The sequence below is a fragment of the Gavialis gangeticus genome, unplaced genomic scaffold (assembly GCF_001723915.1).
Source record: "Gavialis gangeticus isolate Ggan-Ray unplaced genomic scaffold, GavGan_comp1, whole genome shotgun sequence".
NCBI lineage: Eukaryota > Metazoa > Chordata > Crocodylia > Gavialidae > Gavialis > Gavialis gangeticus.
The window spans coordinates 10,574,723-10,594,537 of NW_017729012.1; the positions used below are offsets into that span (position 1 = coordinate 10,574,723).

General features: G+C 54.0%; 1 protein-coding gene across 1 annotated transcript in view; it reads right to left on the reverse strand.

Moving 5' to 3' along the window:
* Positions 1-607: 607 nt before the first annotated feature.
* TAOK1 (TAO kinase 1) overlaps positions 608-19,815 on the reverse strand; it is a 42,673-nt gene continuing 23,465 nt past the window's right edge. Inside the window, exons 13-19 of the mRNA XM_019511247.1 lie at positions 19,345-19,581; positions 18,342-18,470; positions 16,965-17,168; positions 16,330-16,569; positions 11,970-12,182; positions 10,756-10,938; positions 608-8,579 (exon numbers count right to left, since the gene is read on the reverse strand). Of these exons, the coding sequence (XP_019366792.1) occupies positions 8,118-8,579; positions 10,756-10,938; positions 11,970-12,182; positions 16,330-16,569; positions 16,965-17,168; positions 18,342-18,470; positions 19,345-19,581 (1,668 nt within the window). The 3' untranslated portion in view covers positions 608-8,117. The remainder of the gene's footprint in view (positions 8,580-10,755; positions 10,939-11,969; positions 12,183-16,329; positions 16,570-16,964; positions 17,169-18,341; positions 18,471-19,344; positions 19,582-19,815) is intronic.

A 19,815-nucleotide genomic window follows, 5' to 3' on the forward strand; every position in this document is an offset into this window, starting at 1 on the left:
ACACCCCCGCACAACTCCCCCACATCCCCCACAAACCTATACCACTCCCCATGCCCCCACCCCCACAATATTCCAGACTACAACTTGGTTATGCTATGGTGCACTCACCTCTACGCACACTACACAAACACATGCAAGTCAGGACAAAAATATTTTTTTAAATCGAATGAATCTTGTAGGTGTTCGATTTTTAGACTATAACTTGGTATTTTTCTGGTTCCAAGATGGGAAAACCCCTTACAGACAGGAGTACTTCTGGTGGCAAAGTTTGGGTGCTAGGGGGCAGGACTTCTGCTCCCAAGATGGTGACCGGGCACGGGGCTCCTGTCAAGGGGCAGGGCTATCCATGTGGCCCTCCATAGCTTGCCAGAACTCGGCAAGTGGCTCTCCACCCAAAATAATTGCTTGCCCCTGCCCTGGAGGCTGAGGCCCAAACCCGCCTTGCCCCACAGCTCCGCCATGACCCCCTGGGCAGTGCCAGGCCAGTGCCACTCCGTCCCTCCCCACCACCCCCTGGCTCAGGCCGATCCCCCCGCTCAGACACTCAGGCCCAGGCTCGGCATTACTAAAATTACTTTATTACAGTTGCTTTTTTATTGTTTTTTTGTTTTTTTCCTTTTTGAACAGGCCCTTTGCTCGGGGCAAAGGAGACTTACAAACAGAAGAGTACATGGGACCTCGTGTTCACGTCTCTTACGTTCTGACCACTTGGGAACAGCTTGAAATGCACAATCCATACAATTAATACAGGTTACACAGGCGCTAGCACGGGCGCGGAACCAGAAGACCAGGATGCTGGCAGCAGACGGCACGACGAGCCGCACCGCGTGGCGCTTGTGGCAGCTTCTACCCCTGGGGGAAGGCACCGGGGCATCCCCCACGCCTGCTGGGGCTCAGGAGAGCAGGGGGGCCTCCAGGTCCGAGGTTTCACACTCTGCAATCCCCCCACAACAGGAACCAGGCCTGCAAAGCCCAGCCTGCGGTTTAGAGCATGCGTGTGCATGTTCCTAGACAGCGTGACACCTCCGGTGCAACGCCCGCCCCTGCATGCCTGCTGCCCTGCACTCAGGACAGAGCCTGAGGCTGTCTCCTGGCCCCAGCCTTGGTCGTGAGCTGCACGTTTCTCAGGGCAGAGGCAAGAGGGGGGGAAACAAGCAGTTTGAGCATCTTATGGCACGTGCTGGCTGCAGACCTGGCACAAAGCCCCCATCTCTGTCAGTCGCAGGGCTGAGGGCTGCACTGGAGGGTGCCTGCGGGTGACTTTGGGCTGTCCCCTCACTAAGCATAGGCACAGGTGGCTCTCCCCTTCCCCAAGGCCTCCCCAGCACGGGGAAGGTTATGTTAAAAAGCAGCCAGGACCTGGCACTTGCACAGAAGCTGTATATGGAAAAGTAGCTCCCCCCTCCTATTCCTGCACCCAAAATGGCAGAAGGGAAAAAAGAAATACCAGGTTTGAGAGCACTGGGTTGAAGGTCTACAATGCCTTTGCAAAAAGGGGGGAAAAAACCCAGAACAAAATCCAGGAACATGCTGGGAAGAATGAAACCAGGGGCAAGGGGTGGATAAAATGAAGCGCAGCCCCCGGGGTGGGTGGCTGGGAGGCGAGAGCACTGGGGGCTGCCAGGGGGAACGCATGTTCCCACGACCCGGAATCCAGCGAGGGAGGGCGCTGGGCTCGTGCGGGCAAGTAAGACTCACGCCGGTCTTGAAAAACTTCGCCCCGCAAGCGGTTCCCCCCACGTCTCCTGCCGCCGGCTCTCCCTCGGCCTGGCCCGGGGTTCCCACAGCCACAGCGCTCGTGTGCATCATCGCTTGCAGAATCACTCGCCTTCTGTTTCACACGGGTTAATAATTTCCACGGAATCACAGACAGGACTTTAGCAATCCGAGTGTTAATAACAACCCGTAAGCATTTACAATGTACCAAGCTGACGTCGCCTTACGGTTTGTGTTGTGTGTCCTACATATGGTTTTTAATGTTCATTATTTACATCATAGCCCCCCCCCACATTAGCTGTATACACGGCCCTGCAACAAGTACGGAGCAGAGCGGGGAGGGGGAGGAGACGCAGGAGGGCTGAAGGCAGGAGGCAGGCTGCTCCAGCTGCCAACTCTCTAGCTGACATCCTCTGGGATGCTGCGGCACGCAGAAGAGTCCCCCCCCGCCCAGGGCTACTCTCTCTCAAGTGACGGGCCTCGCTAGTGGCTCTGAAACTCCTCCTCTACTTGCTTACCTCTAGGATGCGCTCAGCAAAGCTATTCTAGGGCTGCAGATGAGCCTCTGCCGCATGGCAGAGGGGAGGTGGCACAGCCAGCTCGCTGCTTTCTTAGCAAGTGCAAGGAAAAAACCCCTAATTCAGTGATGGGCATTGGAAACATGCCCCAGCGCAAGCCAGCAGGAGAGCCACTCATCTGTTGGCTGACAGAGCCACCCGGGGGCTGGGGAAGCCCTGTGGAAGACTACCTGCTGGCCCCAGACCATGCGCTGCCAAGGGGATGCTGCCACCTCTTGCCAGGGCCTGTGTTCGTGCAGAACGCGCCTCCAAAGCCTGCGGCTGGCTCCCACCGAGCACGATGCCCAAAGTGGCAATATTTCCTACTGGCCTTGGGCTCCTGAACAACCGTGCGCGGCTCCCCACGCTCCGCGGAGCTTGGAGTTGCCATAGAAATGGGCGATCCGGGCACTAAAAGCAGGGAACCATCTCAACAACACGCGCCTCGTCTCTGGCAGGTTGACGCACTCCTCCGCATCGCCCAGAGCTGAAAGAAAACCCTTTGCAGAGGGGAAATACAGAGCTTCGCCTGTGTCCTCCTGGGCACAGAAGCAGAAGAGCAAGTAACCGGACCCTGGGTGAGCCAAGGTCAGCCCACGAGAAAGCTCATCCTCCTCAGACTGCGTGGTGGCAGCTGCATTTGAAATGCAAGGCAGAGGCTCACTAACGGCACCCCCTTGCACCAGACGCAGATTGACGCCACTCCGGGTTCTGCTTCCCAGGTTCCGGCTCTTCGCTAGCTGGCATGTCCTGCCTCTCCACACTTCAGTACAACAACGTAGAAAATCCCGAGCCTGGGTCCATGTGTTAGTTACATATTTACAGGAGTTCCCACTCGCAATCCTGGAGGTGATTGCCAGGGGAAATGCAAGCCGTGCATGTTTGGAGGTACCCGTACGCTGGGGGCAAGGCCAAGGCTGGAAGGTGCCCCTGGCTCAGTTCAAATAGTGCGATGGCAGTGCCCGCCTCTCCCTGGCAGGCTCCCTCCGGCTTCCTGTGCGACTGAGGGAAGCGGGCAGAGGGGCCATACTGGGTGCCACTGGCATATAGGACAGCTGATGGGTGCCGGCTCACGGCCACGTAGGAAACGGCTTTTCCACCCCCCAGGAGAGATTTCAGGTGAAATGCAAGTCCTGATCCCCTACAGCCGGGGGGCAAAGTGCTTTGTTTGCTGGCACGTGTGTTTCATACCGAGCCCCTGCTCCGGTGTCCTGCAGAGGCTTGGGAAAACGGGGCATCACCGGAGCTGGGAAAGAGCATCAAGGGCCTAACGGCCGCGTTGCGGCACACAACAGGACACGAGGTTATTAGATCTTGCCCTTCTCTCTTTTGGAGTCACGTCTAATACAGCCACGGCGGTTGCTGCCCCTGCGCCCTCCACGCAGCCGCGCAAGCCTCTCCCAGGCACTTCCCACTGCAGCGAGTCGCCAAAGTGCAAACAGAAACGAACACAGCAAGACAGGCAGCAATCAGTAGTCCTTGTTCGCAGGGCGGCAGCCCTTCTGTACGCAACACACTCCCCCACCCTCACAACCCAGCTGGGGGAGACCGCAGGGGCGGGCGGTCTGGCCCCGGGGGAGTTGACGCAGCAGGTTTGGAAGGACAGACCCTTGCTCTGAGAAGTCAAATCCATGCTCCAATGTCTGCTGCAAAGCACAGTGGAGGCATGCAAGCAGGGCAGCTAGGGAAACTGGCCCCATCACTGACCACCCCATGGAAACCAGCCTGTGGCCTAGAAGCAGGGCAGGACCGGAGCACCAGGGCAAAGCACGCTCTTCTCTCAGATGTACGGTTTGGTCCCCGGCACTAAGCACCATGCATAGACAGGGAGGCCAGCGAGTGGCAGCCTAAGGCAGGCAGGAAGGCGGGTCATGATCTTTGGAGATGAACCACCACGGGGGACTCCCAGACCCTTCCTCTCCCCGTGCCAGTCCAGTGGGCTGCTTGCCGCCGCGTGGCAGTACCAGACTGCCCCTCACCTTCTGCATGGCCTTCCACCTTCCCTCCTTCCTTCCCCAACAGACAGCAAAGGACACCCCCAGCCCACCGCACAGCAAGAAACAGGCAGTACTGAAACAGCAGTGTCCCTCAGCTGCTCCCCCACAACGTGCCTCCATGCAAGGAGATCCAGCCTCACCCCAACGGGGCCTGGACCCTGCCAGCCCATCGCGGAGTTGCCAGACCCGAGCACCTTGCTAGACATGCACAGCCCCTGCCGTGCGCGTGGGGACACACAGGCGCACACAAGGGTATGACAAGCGAGAGAGCAGATGCGCGTCCCTGGAGACAGCCACGGCCCACTGAAGCAGAGAGATGGGCAAGGGTGTACCACTCCTAGCAACCGCTTGGGCAGACTGGTCTGAGGCCGGCAGGTGCCCCTCACCTCGGGACACAGCATCACGCCAGGATCCGACAGCACCCTGGCAACTGGCTCAGAAGCGACAGCGCAGCGATTCCAGGCAGGCCTGTGACCAGCTGCACTCCTGGGATCCTGCCACACGCACCGTGACCCCTTGGAAGCCGGCGGGCTCAGCCGGAAGCGAGAGCACCGGCTGCCGGGCCGGCGCGGCGCCCGAGGAACATAACGCACTGCCTGCCCCGGACTGGGAGCGGCAGCCACAGCGCGCCCAGAAAACACGGCCCCTTTTGCCGATGGGAATCCTGCAAAACCCAAAAGGGCTCCTCCGAAATCGCGCCTCTTGGCTACACTCTGGCTGCAAGGCCTGTGCCCAAGGGAAGGGGAAAAACCACCGCAGAGCAGCCTGCTCGAGGCGTCCTTTCGCGAGAAGGCAACAAGCTTCCGAGCGCAGCATGCAGGGGGGAGTGCCGCGGGGACGCGCCAATGGAAGAGATGCAACTACCATCGGGAGGAGATCCTGGGACCTGTCTCTCCAGTTTACAGACGACAGTATTGGCAGTGCCAGGGGCAAGGTGACTGTCTAGTCCAGCGGGGAGCAGGTCATCTTAAGTTTAAAAAAAAAAAAAAAAAAAAAAATGGAGTTTGCAAACTGATTCAGAAAGTGTTTGCGTCTCTCTGGAATATTTTATTTTATATTTGTACATATATCTCACAAATATATTTGTGATATATATATTTATATTTATAAAAACATATACATTATATATACTAATTCACCTCCTCACACACCTCCAGTACAAACATGAACACGACCCCCCGCCCCCTGCTTACAACAACTGAGTTACTGGGTGACATCTCCTGAGATCAGACTCATTCAGAAGGCAGCTGCTGGTACCCACATGCACACACAAGAGACACACACATGTAGACGAGTTGATCTGAATCAGTTTTTGCAAACTATTTTAATTAAAATATTAAACTCATTGGAATAGTCCAGGTCTGCACATGATATACATGTAAAAATGGTTACTACACAACTCTCCTGAATACAAAAAAGCCAATATGGGATAGACATCGTTGGGTCCAGCATTCAGTCATGCTTTACATTACACAAACAAGATGGTCTGAGGGAACTCGGTTGAAGTAGCCCAGTTTAAGCCAAAGACTTGGACCAAATTCAAACCATAACAGAAGCAAAAGAATGAAACGACTCCGTGTGTAAGTACAGCCTCCCCATCACCGCCGCTGCTGCTTGGGGTTCTGAAGCACTCCACATTAGCACCGTGCTCTGGACCTGCTCTCCGCACTTGCGAGGGGGTCAATTCCAACACAGGTGGCTTCTTTTTGGCTTTCAATTTCATTTCAATTTTAAAAAACCCTCCAGGAAAATGCAGAGGATTTTCCTTACTAGTTCGGTTTAATTTGAGTGTTTTAAATGAGAAAGAATGGCCAGAAAGGCCCATTCCACACAGAGATGGAAAGCCAGAAGGCTTGGGATGACACCTAGTCATCACAGAAGTACACACGACCTAGAGGGCGACTAAAAAGGCATTTCCTGCTGCAGGACCCTCGCCGCACCCTAAACTTCTGTGCGCTGTTGATACTACAGGGCCCCAGTTAAGGCGTTAATCTGAAGCCTGGCTTGGTAAGTCTTCATCTCTGTTCAGTGATATGCTGTAGTGAGACACTGTCAGTCCCGTAGCTTGGATTTCCCAGAGGCGGGCTGAGAGCTACGGGTCTGGAGTGGATCTGAATTTAGTTCATGAAAGAACATCGCCCCGTCGAGAAACCTGAACAGCAGCGAGATGCTAGAGTTTTCTCTATATAAATACGTCACGTGGACAAACACATTCTCCAAACCTTGCTTTTGATCCCTATAAACACATGAAAGGCAAATCCTAGAGTTAGCAGCTAGTGTTTTCTTCAAGATGATTAGTCTGTAAGGAAAGTCATTTACAAAGAGCTCTGGCTGGGCAGGCCCCAGGAAGGAGACCCTCTGCCCTCGAGCCAAAACGTCGCCTACCTGCTCTTCTCTTCACCCCACGGCGCTGACTGGCCCAGACCTCCCTGGCATTGGCACTAGGACACCTCTGACTCCCAGCACTGAGGGATGAGACTTGGCCACAAAAATCATTCTGTGTCTGCATAGACTCCCCGACCTTTTCCCACGGTCTTCCCCAGCCTCCTTCGCTCCCTTTCAGTAGTACAGCAGCTCTGCCGAGACCCTCCCGGAAGTAGTGCCTCCGATGCGCGGTGACATGCTGCCGAATGATCACAACGTTTCAACGGACTGTCACGTGGAAGAGCATTGCAGCAACCAAAATAATAGAAAGGAGCCTGACATGCAGCAAGATCTACAGTGGTGATGTGGGTTAGTCAGCAGCTGGTAGAGTCGTTGGCTCAGGTCCTCCCGGTACACTATGGCAACTAAACATTTAAACAGTTGGCTACACTCTACATGTAAACAGGAAACTGCGAGAAGCCCAAGGTAATAAATCGGTGATGTAGTGTAGTAATGGAAACCCCGATCAATGGCATTTTGCGACTATGGCATCATTCAGAATACCTCTGGCATTTCAGCCTGACCGGCTGTTGAGTCTAACATTTCTGAAGAACAGAGCAAAAGGACTACTTAGGGCTCCAGGATTATTCTGGTGCTTAGCTAAGATGAGATGTCACAGTATTACCCATGCGAGTGCCTTCCTTATGCTCTTCTGCCCCACTTCTCCCGCACAAAGCAGCTACCGGTGACAGAGGCAGGGGAACGCGGAGACGCGGGGCCCGGCCCTTGCTTCCTGGCCGCGGCTACCAGGAAACGGACCCATGCCCTCTGCAGGAGAAAGCTCTCTTCTTAATGCAAGAGGGGCCTGGTGCTTGGGTGGAAAGAGTCCCATCGGACCCCAGCACCTCAACAGACAAAGCCACTCAGCCTCTCCTCTCCCATCTCTTGCCCACCTACAAGTCCTTTAATGACTCCCACTCCTCCAGGGCAACACCTGGAAATGGGACCAATTTACTGACAAATAAAAACGGGGCAAGGTATTCAGCCGCTCCACCCCCGAAGCTCCCAGCTCGCTGAGCCGGCTCCCAGAGGCCGCGAGAGTGCAGCCAGACACTGGCAAAGGCTCCAACTCCTCCTCTGCCCCGTTTGGGTCGGGGTGACCCAGGCCGCCAGAGGCCCTCCTGCAGTGTGTTTAGGAGAGTCCCCACCAACCCCTCTGCCTAGTTGCATATATTTCTCAGGCCCCCTCCCATGTCCCCCCCCCCAGTAGAAATGAGCCCCCCAGCCCCTGCAGCCAAATACTATGACATCCCAGTTAGTAAACACAAAACGTAATGCTTTACAAAATGAATACAAGATTCCATGTGCGCCCAGCTCCCCCCCCAGCAGTGCCGCACAGAGGAGGCTGTGGGGGTGGTGTCTGTAGGCAGTTTCTCTTGGCAGACAGCTCCAGTGGAATTGCCACCCTCAGTTACTGTTGAAGTTATGTATAAGACATGTGTGAACCATTGGATATTTGTGAAGTAACACTTGTGCTCCTGCTCATGCCCTGCTCCGTCCGTCCCCCGGAGGCCGTCCGCCTCAGAGCCTGGGGGCTGTTGCGGACCCCTATCGCGCTACCTCGAGGGACCCCCTGCATGGGCCCTGAGGGGTGACCCCATGGCTGGGGTCCACCTTGCATTGGATGGCCCCAAGCTTGCGGTGGGCCACCCATGGGATGACCCCAATGAGGTCCCGCACCCCCCGTCGGATTGTGGGACCAGCCAGAAGCTCCCGGGTAGCTGTGGCTGAACGCCTCGGGGGAGAGGTTAGAAAGGACCATGTTACTAAAACCTAGCCTCATGCTCTCCGAGTCGAAGGCTTCGATCTCGCGGGCTTGCCGCTCCAGCAGGCTCCGTATCCGCTCAGTGCGCTCGTTCTGCAGCGCCAGCATCTCCTCCTCGATCTGGGGAAGCAAAAGAAAGAGGCAGTTGGTGGCAGCGGGACTCATCACCTCACTTCTCAGTGTGTGCATGGGCATAACCTTGTAGCACGCAGACCCAGGCAAGGAGGAGTCCAGGGCTGGGCAGCAGGGCCAAAGTGCATGGCTCAAGGATGTCCCTTCCTCCTCTGTGGTTCTGTTGCTCACTTAGCAGCAAACTTGCCTTAACACACCTCTAAATGTACAAGGGTGGGTGGTGATGCTGCCAGGGTGCTGGAAAGGCAACCAGAACACCTCCAACTGACCCATGTCACTGTGGGAGGGGGATGCATAGGCCTAAAGATGACACAGGGCCTGCTGGACGCGCTAATATTACTAACTCTAAAACTGTGGAAACTGGCAACTCAGGCAGCCCCTGGCATGTACAGCCCAGGTCATGACCGGCACCAAGCAAACACACAGCATGAGTGTGTCATTTCCATACAAGCTCTATAATTGCCAGCACTTTACAAACTGCCCAATGAAGGGGCTGGCTCTGCGTGCCCTGCCTTAGTCTGAGTCAGGCATGCTTGGTGAAGGGCTGGGAGGATCGCAAGTCTCGCGTGCATCTTAGATCTCACTGCATTGTAGTCCTGGCTCTGCCAGACGACCACGGGGCATGCATGGGCACTAGGAAGCTGGCACCAGGCTCAAAGCAGCCTCCATTCCCTTTTGCTGCCCAGATCTTGGCATCGCAAGGCTCTTGATAGCCAAGAGCCAAAAGGAGAGGCCTTTCCCAACGCAGCAGCTTCCAGTCCCATTCCAGAGGGGCCACTATTCTTTCCAGTCAGCTGTAACCCCACAAGCCAGCCCCAGCCTCCTTACTCAGCTCCACTTCCCTGCTGGCTGTTGACTGCGAGCACCAGGCATGCTTCTGGCATACAGACTCCTCCTCACTGAAACATGCTTACCACCTATTATTTCCCAGGGAGCAAGCAATCCTAAAACACTGCATCACTCAGGGGTACCTAACCTGTGAGAAGCACCTGGATCAAGGAATGGAGCTGTCCTGAACTTTCCACCATCATACCTGAGGCTAAAAAGCAGGTTCAGAGGAGCTTCCTGCCCCAGGAGGGCCCTCACCAAGTCACGTGCCCAGAGCTACTTCTGCCTAAGGCACGCTCCTTCAGAGCCCTGGTGCAGCTTCAACAGATTCCACTTCCTCAGGTCACTTCCTGCCAGAATTTCTCATGGTCACCACTCCACATAAACTGCCCAGTGGATCTGCTCTTCCATTTGTTTGCAAGGCGCATATCAGGTCATGCCACCAGGTGGCAACACGGACACAACATGGATGCCCTCCGGCCCTGCGGCTCCGCTACAAACTGTTCTACTTCCACATTGACTTTTTAAGCATCAGTGCAAGAGAAGGCGACATGCCAGACCCCAGGTGCCCCATCCCAAAGCCCCTCCTGGAACATCTGCAGGCTTCTTCCCGTCTGGAGATCCAGTGGCCTGAAAAAGACCCCTGAGGAGAAGAGGAAGGCACAGCTTTCCTAGACTGCTCTGTCTAGGCTTACTCTGCCCAGTGTGCTTTCCTAGCTGAACATGCACCTGCTGGCCCCTGGGAGAAGGAAGCAAATGGGACCTCAAGGGGGCAAAGTAACTGCCCTGATTTAGTGACTGCTGATGACACACTCAAGAGCACTGCAGGAGCTGGCACAGAACCGGTGCTGGCCCAGGAGCCATGCTGCAGTGCCTGCATTTTGAGGCATGACATACAAGCAAGTCTGCATCAAGCCCTGGGGCCGGACCTGGCTGCTCCAGTATGCCAACGGGTCAGGTCTTAACTATCGCTTCTGCTGGACGGCTGCATGATCTGAATCAACATTTTTCTGTGGGGAAATGGCAGCTGGAGCTCCTTAGGTAAATCCTTCTGTCCAGCTCTCCACACTCCTCTGCCCTTCCTACAAAACCTCTTGTTCGGTGCACCGAGCTGGGAGACGCCGGGCAGCCCGTGGAAGGACAGGATGTTCCGCCTCCTCTCCCACCCTGAGTCATCACTACGGCAAGCTTCCCTCCAGCAGGGAAAGGGCAAGCACAAAGTGAAGCATCAATCCATTTCTCCGTTAGGGCAAGCGTGTCGTGCATACAACCTGGGACAGTGGACAACGTTAAGTTGGCTCCTGTCAGCAGCCCGCTGGCCCCGCCCCCTCCCTACCTTCTGCTCCAGGAGGGCCCTGCGGAGGGACACCCTCTGCTCAAGCTCCCGCAGCTCCCGGTCATGTTGGGCCTCAGCCTGCATCTTGATTTTACTCTGATACGCGTTCAGCAGCTCCAGTTCCTGCTGCAGCTGCATCTTCAAAACCTGGCACTCTGCTTCCTGCGCCTCGTCCAGACGCAGCTGTGGAAGGAAGACAATAGAGACGTTTCACTGGGGGGCAGCCTCTCCTGACACACACTACGGGGCAAAGGGCCATTTGTTTTCTTAGCCGTACAATTGCTCTCTCCTGCATTTAGTTTCACGGAACAGAGAACCCACAGTGACAAACACTGGTGGCAGCAAGATAGCCATGCTGCTGCAAGTGACACTACAGACCAGCATCTGAGCAACTCTGGCTCGTTATGGGGATGGCTGGTTAGCCGGTACTAAGACCTATCGCCCTCTCCTTTGCCAGAGAGAACCTAGGGGGAAAAAAGTCTCCTGTGTCGCATTTGTTTGATTACTGGAGTGCTGACGTCCAATGCGGATTTGTTCCGTTTGCATGGAATCAGAGAGGTGGAGAAAGGATTTGAGCCCAGTGTGGTCACCTGAACAACCAACCCCATCCCCAGGGTTCACTAAGCATGCACTAAGGTAGTGCTACCCAGCTCCAGGCTGCCATACCTGGGCACACAGCAAGGAGGGCACGTGAGACCCTGCAGAGGAATGGCAATGCAGCTACTGCAGGTACCCACCCCGTGGCCGGGTGTAGGGTCAGGCAGCAAAATAGAATTTCCCAGCCTTGCCATACTAGTTTTAGTGTCTTTCGACTCTTCTGTGCTGACAGCCCCTTGCAGTGCTCTCAGCAGCTGGAGCTGCTCTGGCAGGCAGAAGCGTGAGCTCAAAACCCAAATCCCTAGGCTGGGAGCCAGAGAGCAGGGCTGCCCAGGGAGCCTTTGAATGCTCAGCTGCTGCACCGGGTGCAAAAGCACCCATGGGACCAACACAGATTTCCTTTTGGCCCCATCACAGTGACCCTAGCCTAGCAGCAAGCACTTTCCTGGCCTCTACGGTGCTTCTGGGAGGCGGGCACAAGCGCACCTGGGCTCTGAACCCCGATACCACACGTGGGGCCAGGAGGAGCCAGCCCTGCTGTCAGAGCATCTCTGGGTCACAAACTGCAGGCTGCTGCCTTTGGCCAGGGGGGCCGCAGGGTCTGGGAGGCAACTCACAGCTTGTGTCGAGAGCATTTCATTAATGCTGTGATCGTACTGCTCGGCGAGGATGGCCAGCTTGCGCGTCTGCTCCTCCTTGAGCCGTTTCAGCACCGCTTTGTGCTCGCTCTTTGGCGTGGTCTCCAGCAGGTGGTTTCTCAAGGCTTTGTACTGCCGGGTCTGGATCTTGCACGTGTCCTGGAACTGCTTCTTGATCTGCAGCTCTTTGGACTAGAGATAGGAAAAGACCCAGACTGTTTTACCATACTGAGTACCATACGGATGGGCCTAAGTTCAAGAACTCACAGCTGGACACGAGCATTTAAGGTCTGAGGAGGAAAGTGATAAACCACCCAAGAGGCAAAGACCAGGCTACTGCAGCTGCTCTGACACTTTGCTCCTATGAGGAACAATGAGAATACAGGCCCCTCTGTCACAAAGCTCCAGCCTAAATACAGCTGTCTCTACACAAAGGGCTCCACTTGCTGCTGGACTGGATCCAGTCCTGAGTGTTGCTTTTCAAGACGACTTCTTGAGGGGTAGGAGTAATGCTTATGAGCAGCGAGGGCCATACTTCAACACGGCTGAGCCTGCGTAGTTAGAAACATTATTCATTCAAGGTTACAAAGGCAAAAAGAAGCAAGAAGAAGAATTAGGAACACACAAGGAAGAAGAATTAAATTCCTGATTTCTGGGTCTGGTGAAGGAGATCAGAGCAAAAGACAGATCTCCTTCCAGATCTGGTGAAGGAGAGTGTAGCTGAATCAAGAACACAGTATCTCAGCCCAATACTGAGGGGCCTGAGTTTGACTCCTGAAACCATCATGTACAACAGCATCACTGTTCACCCTCATGCAAAACAGCCCTCGGGGCACTGGCAGGAGATGTGACGTTCTCCCTATTCTCTTCCTTTGCACCTGCCCACACAACCACACTGTCAAAGTGGGACAAAGTGACTACAACCCCAGACTGGGGGTCACCGGGTGCCTGGATTTCCTACTGACCGGCTGTGTGACCTTGGGTCAGTGACTCCTCTCTAGAGCTGTTTTCTCACCTGGTTAATGCCTAGGTACCTTGCACAGGACTTGTGCTCCGAGATCCTGAGAAGGAAGGGGCTCCAGAAACACCATGGTGGAGGGATAGTTTCCCAAGGACAGGCCGTCTAGGCAAAGCAGGAGTAACAGTAACAGACCCCAGCGTACACCTACAAAGCCCAAGGCAGCGCTGAGTTAGCTTGGGCACCAGAACCCACATAGCCACGTCAGCATGGTGCCATCAAAGCTAACAAGCTCTGCCGTGGCTATCCTGCTTCTGAACAGGCTAGCTCGGGGACCTCTGCACCACACCCTATGCTCTTCTACTAAGCAGTATTTGCTCTTGGGAGACCAGATTAGCCCCAGAAACACTCCAACGGAGGAACACAAGGGAACAAACTCAGCCTGTATGACCTATGGCGCCAAGCCGGGACCCCACAGTGAGCCCTACATGGTCTGAAATTTTGAGTGTCCAGGTGCTCCCGGCCGCAGAACGGCCTCATGCACCTTGCTCCAGGGAGGAGCTCCACCACCTGGACTGGAGACACGGCTGCCTGTGAGCTGACCTCCCATGACCTATGCCACCGGGACTGGTTGCACTGGCCAGATGATAACTCTAGCGTGTGCAGGCCCAGCACTCAAACCCAGTCTTACTTCCCCTAAACACTTCATCACCAGCAAGTTGGTTTTCAAAGAACACTGTGATTCCCCAGAGCAGGACCTGGCGACGGCTCATTCCATTCAGCTAATGCATCCATCACAGAGGGCAGGACACCACTTTTACCACTTCTGAGTTAGCAGAAAGCAATTTCCCCACCGGAAAGCCTTGAAGGCTGTTCTCCAACCCCCACTCTCCAAAGGGAAGCGTCTGCAGGGTCTGCTCTCCTATCAAAGGCTGGGCTATGGCCGGGGACTAACAATGCAGTTTGTCCTCCCCTTCTGTGAAGTTTCAGTCCGGCACCAGGCTCTGTTTACAACTTTCCAACCAAAAGGCTTTAACAACAGGAAACAGAAGGGAGGGGTCAGGCTTCCAGGCAGACTCCTGACAAGATCATTTTGGTGGAGTCTTGTGAAATACCGGCAAGAGGGTATTTGCATCACAATTGAACCACTCCAAATAGGAAGAATCAGAATCATAGGGCTGGAAGGGACCCTGAAGGATCATTGGGTCCAGCCCCCTGAATAAGCAGGAAAGACATCTGGGGTCAGACCACCCCAACCAGGTGACCATCCAGTCTTCTCTTGAAGAAGGGCAGTTTTCATTGAAGGGGGATTTCTAGATGCTGTTCCTTCTGGACTGTGCCCAGCACAGGCAGCCTCTGACACCGGGAAGCACTGCTGGAGAGATGCTGGAGCACAGCTGCCACTAGCAGAGCATTTGCCTGCACTGTTCGGAAGCAAGGGAAGATTTAAGGTTCCTGGAACAAGGGCACTGTGCTGCAGGGCTGTGACTGGAGCCTGCAGTTAGTGCTGTGCCTATGGAAATGCAGGGCTAGGAAAAGGGGCTGGGGGTTCACGGCTCCGATCTGAAGTCCCTTGTTAGGGCACTGCAGTGCAGGCAGCAGCGCATGCTCCCTTGCCCCGAGAGGGCACACCTGCCAAGGTGGAAGGTCCGTCTCTGGGACCCTGTCAGCCCTTTGCCCTCCCTGCTCTAGCTGCCAAGGGGAAGGTGAGCATGGTACAGGGCACATTGCCACTTGCACCTGGACCGCATCAGCGGGCAGGCTTCATTCATGCTGATCTCAGGAGGATCGGCCTAATACGGCTGCTTCAGTCTGATCCAGATCAGAGCAAGATACAGTTTCCCTGTGAATCGCCAGCTACTTATACCCTATATCCTTGGAGATTCTGACCAGCGATCGAATGGTCCCCGGTACCCCCGAGCTAGCTCTCTGCTTCAAAATCATGCTAATATTGACAAATGACAGTTTTGCTGCAGAAGTACTTGTCTCAGGCTGGTTATTTTCCAGGCAATGTCCGTCAAGGAGATCACCTGCAGGTGGTTTGAACCGAGTCAGGCAGGCAAGCCGCGACTTGGGGAGACCTAGCACAACAAAGAAACCCTGCGCTTGGTAGGCCACACGGCTCTTTCTACTATGGGCGTGGCAGAGCGCTGGGTGGGGAGGAGAAGCCTGCCTCCCCCTCAAGGGGAACAGAGCAGGTGGCTCTGGGAAGGGCCTCATACTCCATTCTGCAGGTACTTGACACACGACAGCCGCACTTCCCTGGACGGAGAGAAGGGCCTATAGTGGAAGCGCCAAAAGTCTCAGCTCTGAAGCAAAGCAGGTCTGCTCCGCTACCCCTATGCTGCCTGCAGGACGAGTGCCTGAGGAGACCCCAGCACGACATGGGGCAGTATCAGGGCCCTCTTTCCAAGGCCACACGCAGCAGGTAAAAACTCCTTTCTAGCCCTTGCTCGCCTGCCGGTATTTATGCACCGTCCACCCTCTGGGCAAGCTTGTGCACTTGACTTCCACATGGAACAGCAGCACGGCAGCTTTGCTGGGAATGCTGATGCCTGACAGAAGGATGGCCTGGCTCCTCTCGTGGGAGGGTGGGGAGGAGAGATGGGGGAAAGCCTCTTAAATATAAATTTAAAATCCAATTTCTCAAAGATTTTGACTACTCAAAAGGAAAGATGCAGCCGTTGCTGCTGTGTCACCCAAGAGCATCCTCTTAAACAAGGAAAGGCTGGGGAACGGGCAAAGCTAGGGCCCTCCCTGTAACACAAACACAACCCAGGAAAGGGATCCAGATACCCCCAAACATGCCAATGAAAAGGATCTTAGCCACACTCCGCTGCTGACGTGGCTCTACGGATGTCTCTGGCCTTTCAAAGAACAAACCCCAAGGGCCTGACCTGCAGCCAGTGTGCCTGGCACAGCTCCACCAAAGCCAATGCAGTGGAGGCAAGTCTACCCAGGCAGGGATCGATTGGAGAATCCTCTTCGCAAAAGCGTTACCATCTTAATGAAGGCAAGTGGAAGAGACGGTGATGGAATCAGGGAAAGGCTGGGCAGGGAGGAGGGTGAAGACAAAAATCACACAGGCACTTGGGTGAACAGCACAAGCATCATGATGAGCTGCTTTCTCAGTTTAAAGTATGCGAGACACAGCCATAAGCCTGCTGAAGACCTGGGCAGCAGGACATGGTAGGGTGAGGAGAGGCTGGTGTGGGGGAGGTTTTCAATAAGGCACACAGCATCATTTTATAGCATGGCCCTGTGATTAGCTGTCACTGCGGTACAGCCAGTCCCCATGCACTGAGCTATGCCTTAGATCTCTGAGCCAGAGACTGATAACCCCGCTTCCCTGCCTGGGCCATGCGTGGCCACCACACCTACCTTCAGGCTCTTGGGCTGCTGCCTGACCTCCATGACGTGCTTGCGCCGCAGCTCCCTCTCGCGCCGCTTGTTGTACTCCAGCTGGTTGGTGAGCTCAGTCTGGTGCTGCAGGCGGATCAGCTCGCAGCGCATCTTCTGGATGGTGTTGAGGTGGCGGAACTCCAGCTCCTGCATGGATTCGTGTTGGCGCAGCAGCATGGCATGCTCCAGGTCCTTCTGCGTCTGCCTCTTGTTCAGCTCCTGAGCCAGGGAGAGACAGCAGGTGGCTATGGGTCCCCGCGCATGCTATGTGGCTGCGGGCAGACCCAACTCACTGCTGGTGGGTACTAGATCCAACCTGGCAAAGGCCCCTTCTTTGTGCCACTGCAGGTGTTGCCTACACGGGCTTCTGCGCCCCAGCCTCTGTCCCCAGTCAAACCCTCCTGACACAATACCCCTCTCCAAAAGTGTTTGCTAGCGAGAAACCCCTCACCTGGCTTGCTGGATCTGCCAAATGAGATTATCTGCTCTGCTGGATATTGTGCATTGCCACCTCCTGTGTCATGTGCAGGACCCCAGCAATGCTCGAGGTGCCCCAGCCAGCTCATGTGGGGCTGCTATGGTTACAGCTTCTGCCCCCCTGCTGCCCCTCTTACCTCCCGAACAAGGTCCTGCTCCAGGTTGTGGCGCCCAAGAAGCATTCTTCGCTTGAAGCGGCGGCACTCTAGCTCCAGGTATTGCCGCTGGCGGCGCAGTAGGTTGGCCTCCTCCTCTGCCTGGAAATGCTGGATGTTCTCCTTCTGCTTGGAGAGCCACTCCTGCTTCTCCTTCTTCGGGGTGCTCTGGTTCTCGTTCAGCTCCTGCAACACCAGGACAGGGATTTCACAGCCATCTAGCTAACCTCCTCGACTCCAAGCAGCTGGGCAATACTGCCTGGTGAACTGCAGCTTGTCCCAGGCAGCTTTGCCTTCCCTCCTACGCTTCGGTTCAACTTACTTAAGTGTCTGTCCCCTTTCCCTTGGCCTCAAGAACACTACATTTTCCCACTGATGATGATGCACTGCCACTTACCAACTCCCATTTACCAGGAGTCTACAGGAGGGAAGGTTTCCATCTCATTCAAACAATATTTTTAACAACAGCTGCCAATCCAGCACCTATGCTTCCCTAAGGAATGTCATCTTTGATCCCACCAGACAAAGATTCCTACCCACCACAGTTCTGCCCTGCCTCCCTTGACCCCACTGCTTGCCGGGCATCTCTCTCTCATGGGAGTCTTCCCCTTAGCATTTGTTAGCATTGATTCCAAAGCCGAGTCCCAGACATGGTGGACTTTTCAAACTCTGCTCCTGATGGCAGAGATATCAGTCTGTCTGCAAAATGAACCAGCAGGATGCGCCGGCAGTTCCTCTGGATGCAACTATGATGATTTTCAGAACAATACAATCAATACGTTACTAAATAGCTTCTCCTGATATTTCTGCTGCCTTACAAATGCATATTTTAACACACAATCTGCAGGTCACTGCCACTGCTCTACTCCCCTGATTATCTACTATAGAGGCATCACCCAGAAATGAAAAATGTCACTAATTACAGTGGTTATGGCCTGCATACAAGGGGTCCAGCTACACAATCTGATCAATATGCTGCTTTTCATTCCAGCAACAAGACATTTTTCCCCCTGAACTACTCTCTTTCAGTTCTTAAGATCCTTAAGTCTTGGCCAGCCCAGAACCGCAAACCATATCAAATAACAGAGAAATCTGTACTTCCAGTGAGCTACCTGAATGCCAGTGTAAAAACATTTGCTCGTGTTCTAAGATCAAGTTTATAAATGGTCTAAGTGACGTCTTTCAGGAAGGTGTTATGCCTGAATCACAACAAAGAACTTGTCATGCTCCAATGAAATGTATTTCATAGCTTAATGGCATCCCTGAAGTCTAGTTGTTGAGTGTGCTGGTACAATACATCATACAAGCCATGATGTTAGCACAATTAATCCCCGATTGTTATTGTAACACAGGACTTGCCTCTTTGAGCTGCTCTTTGCGGAGCTTGTATTCTCTCTTCTGTGATTCCAGGAAGCTGTTCAGTTCCTTCTTCTGTTGGGCCTGAATGTGTTGTTGAAACTTCTTCTCTTCATTAGCCATCACTTTGGCCTACACCAATTCCAAGATAAAAGCAAAGGTGTGTGTGAGACTCACTGAATTTTAACTGATCTCCATTTCCACTTCAGCCCACCTGCTCCATGTCTCTCTTTATGCTTTCGATGTATGCCTTTCAAGGACCCAAGTTGCTTTCACACACTCATTTCTCAGTCCCTACCCTCTACCCCCCAACCAAGGAAGGCACCAAATGACAATTCTTGCTCAGTGCTACATCACCTTAGCTCTAAGTTTGAAGCTCTTCCTGATTAAAGTCAATGCCTAATTGCAGAGAAAGCCTTTAGACAGATCCAGCACAGGTACAAAGCTAAGAGTAGCCAAAGAATGCTGCCCACTGATCTCCGACAGGGGCACTGGTTCACCACCGTTTATTAAACTTAAGCATATTCACCAGCAGATGGAAGGAAGAAGAGTCTAAGCGCAGCTGGCACATTGCTGTGCAGGTCTATCTGTCACAATCACAACTCCCGACAGGAGTCATATAAGGCAAGAGCAATACCCTAACTACCTGGATTCCTGATCTTTTCTGAAGAAAGCATTTGATTAATTCACTGTGTTAAAACTCATAGAAAAGCAAGACGATGGAGGATAAAGACAACAGAAAGGAAAATCCTTGCTGGAATTTTTCATGGGCCTGGCTTGCTAAGAGTTAGCAAAATGCACTGAGATGCGGGACATACCTTTCCTCTAGTTACATAAGCCCCTTAGTGTAAGGTGATGTATTAGCCTCTCTCTAATTACCAGTTTGCTTGGCTTCTGAAAATAGATGCGTAAGAGACTCCAATGTCATTTCTTCGCCAGCGAGGGCGGTGGACAGTTCAATAGAATCAACGAACATGGACCAGTCAGCTGAATCTTAGCTTCTTACCTCCTTCTCCATGGCTGCTTGGTGCTTTTTAATTAGCTTTTCCATTTCTGCAGCAAAGTTGTTGCGCTGTGTTTCAAGATCTTTGTCCAACCTGAGGCGATGCTCATCCATCTCTGCCTTCAGTTTGTTCTCCAGTGCCATCAGCTGTTTCTGGTGCTGCCGTCTCATGCGTTTATAGCCAGACATCTGCTCTCGGAGCTCAGAGTCCTGTTCGTGTTCCTGCATTTGCCTTGTCACCTAGGCAGACAACCACAGCAGGATAAAAATAAGGTTTCATAGTTTCAAGGGTTGGAAGGGACCTGAGCAGATCATCTAGTCCGACCCCCTGCCACGGCAGGAAAGAGTACTGGGGTCAAACGACCCCAGCAAGGTGTTCATCTAACCTCCTCTTAAAAACCCCCAGGGTAGGAGCCTGTACCACTTCTCTTGGAAGTTGGTTCCAGACCCTAGCCACCCTGACCGTGAAGTAGC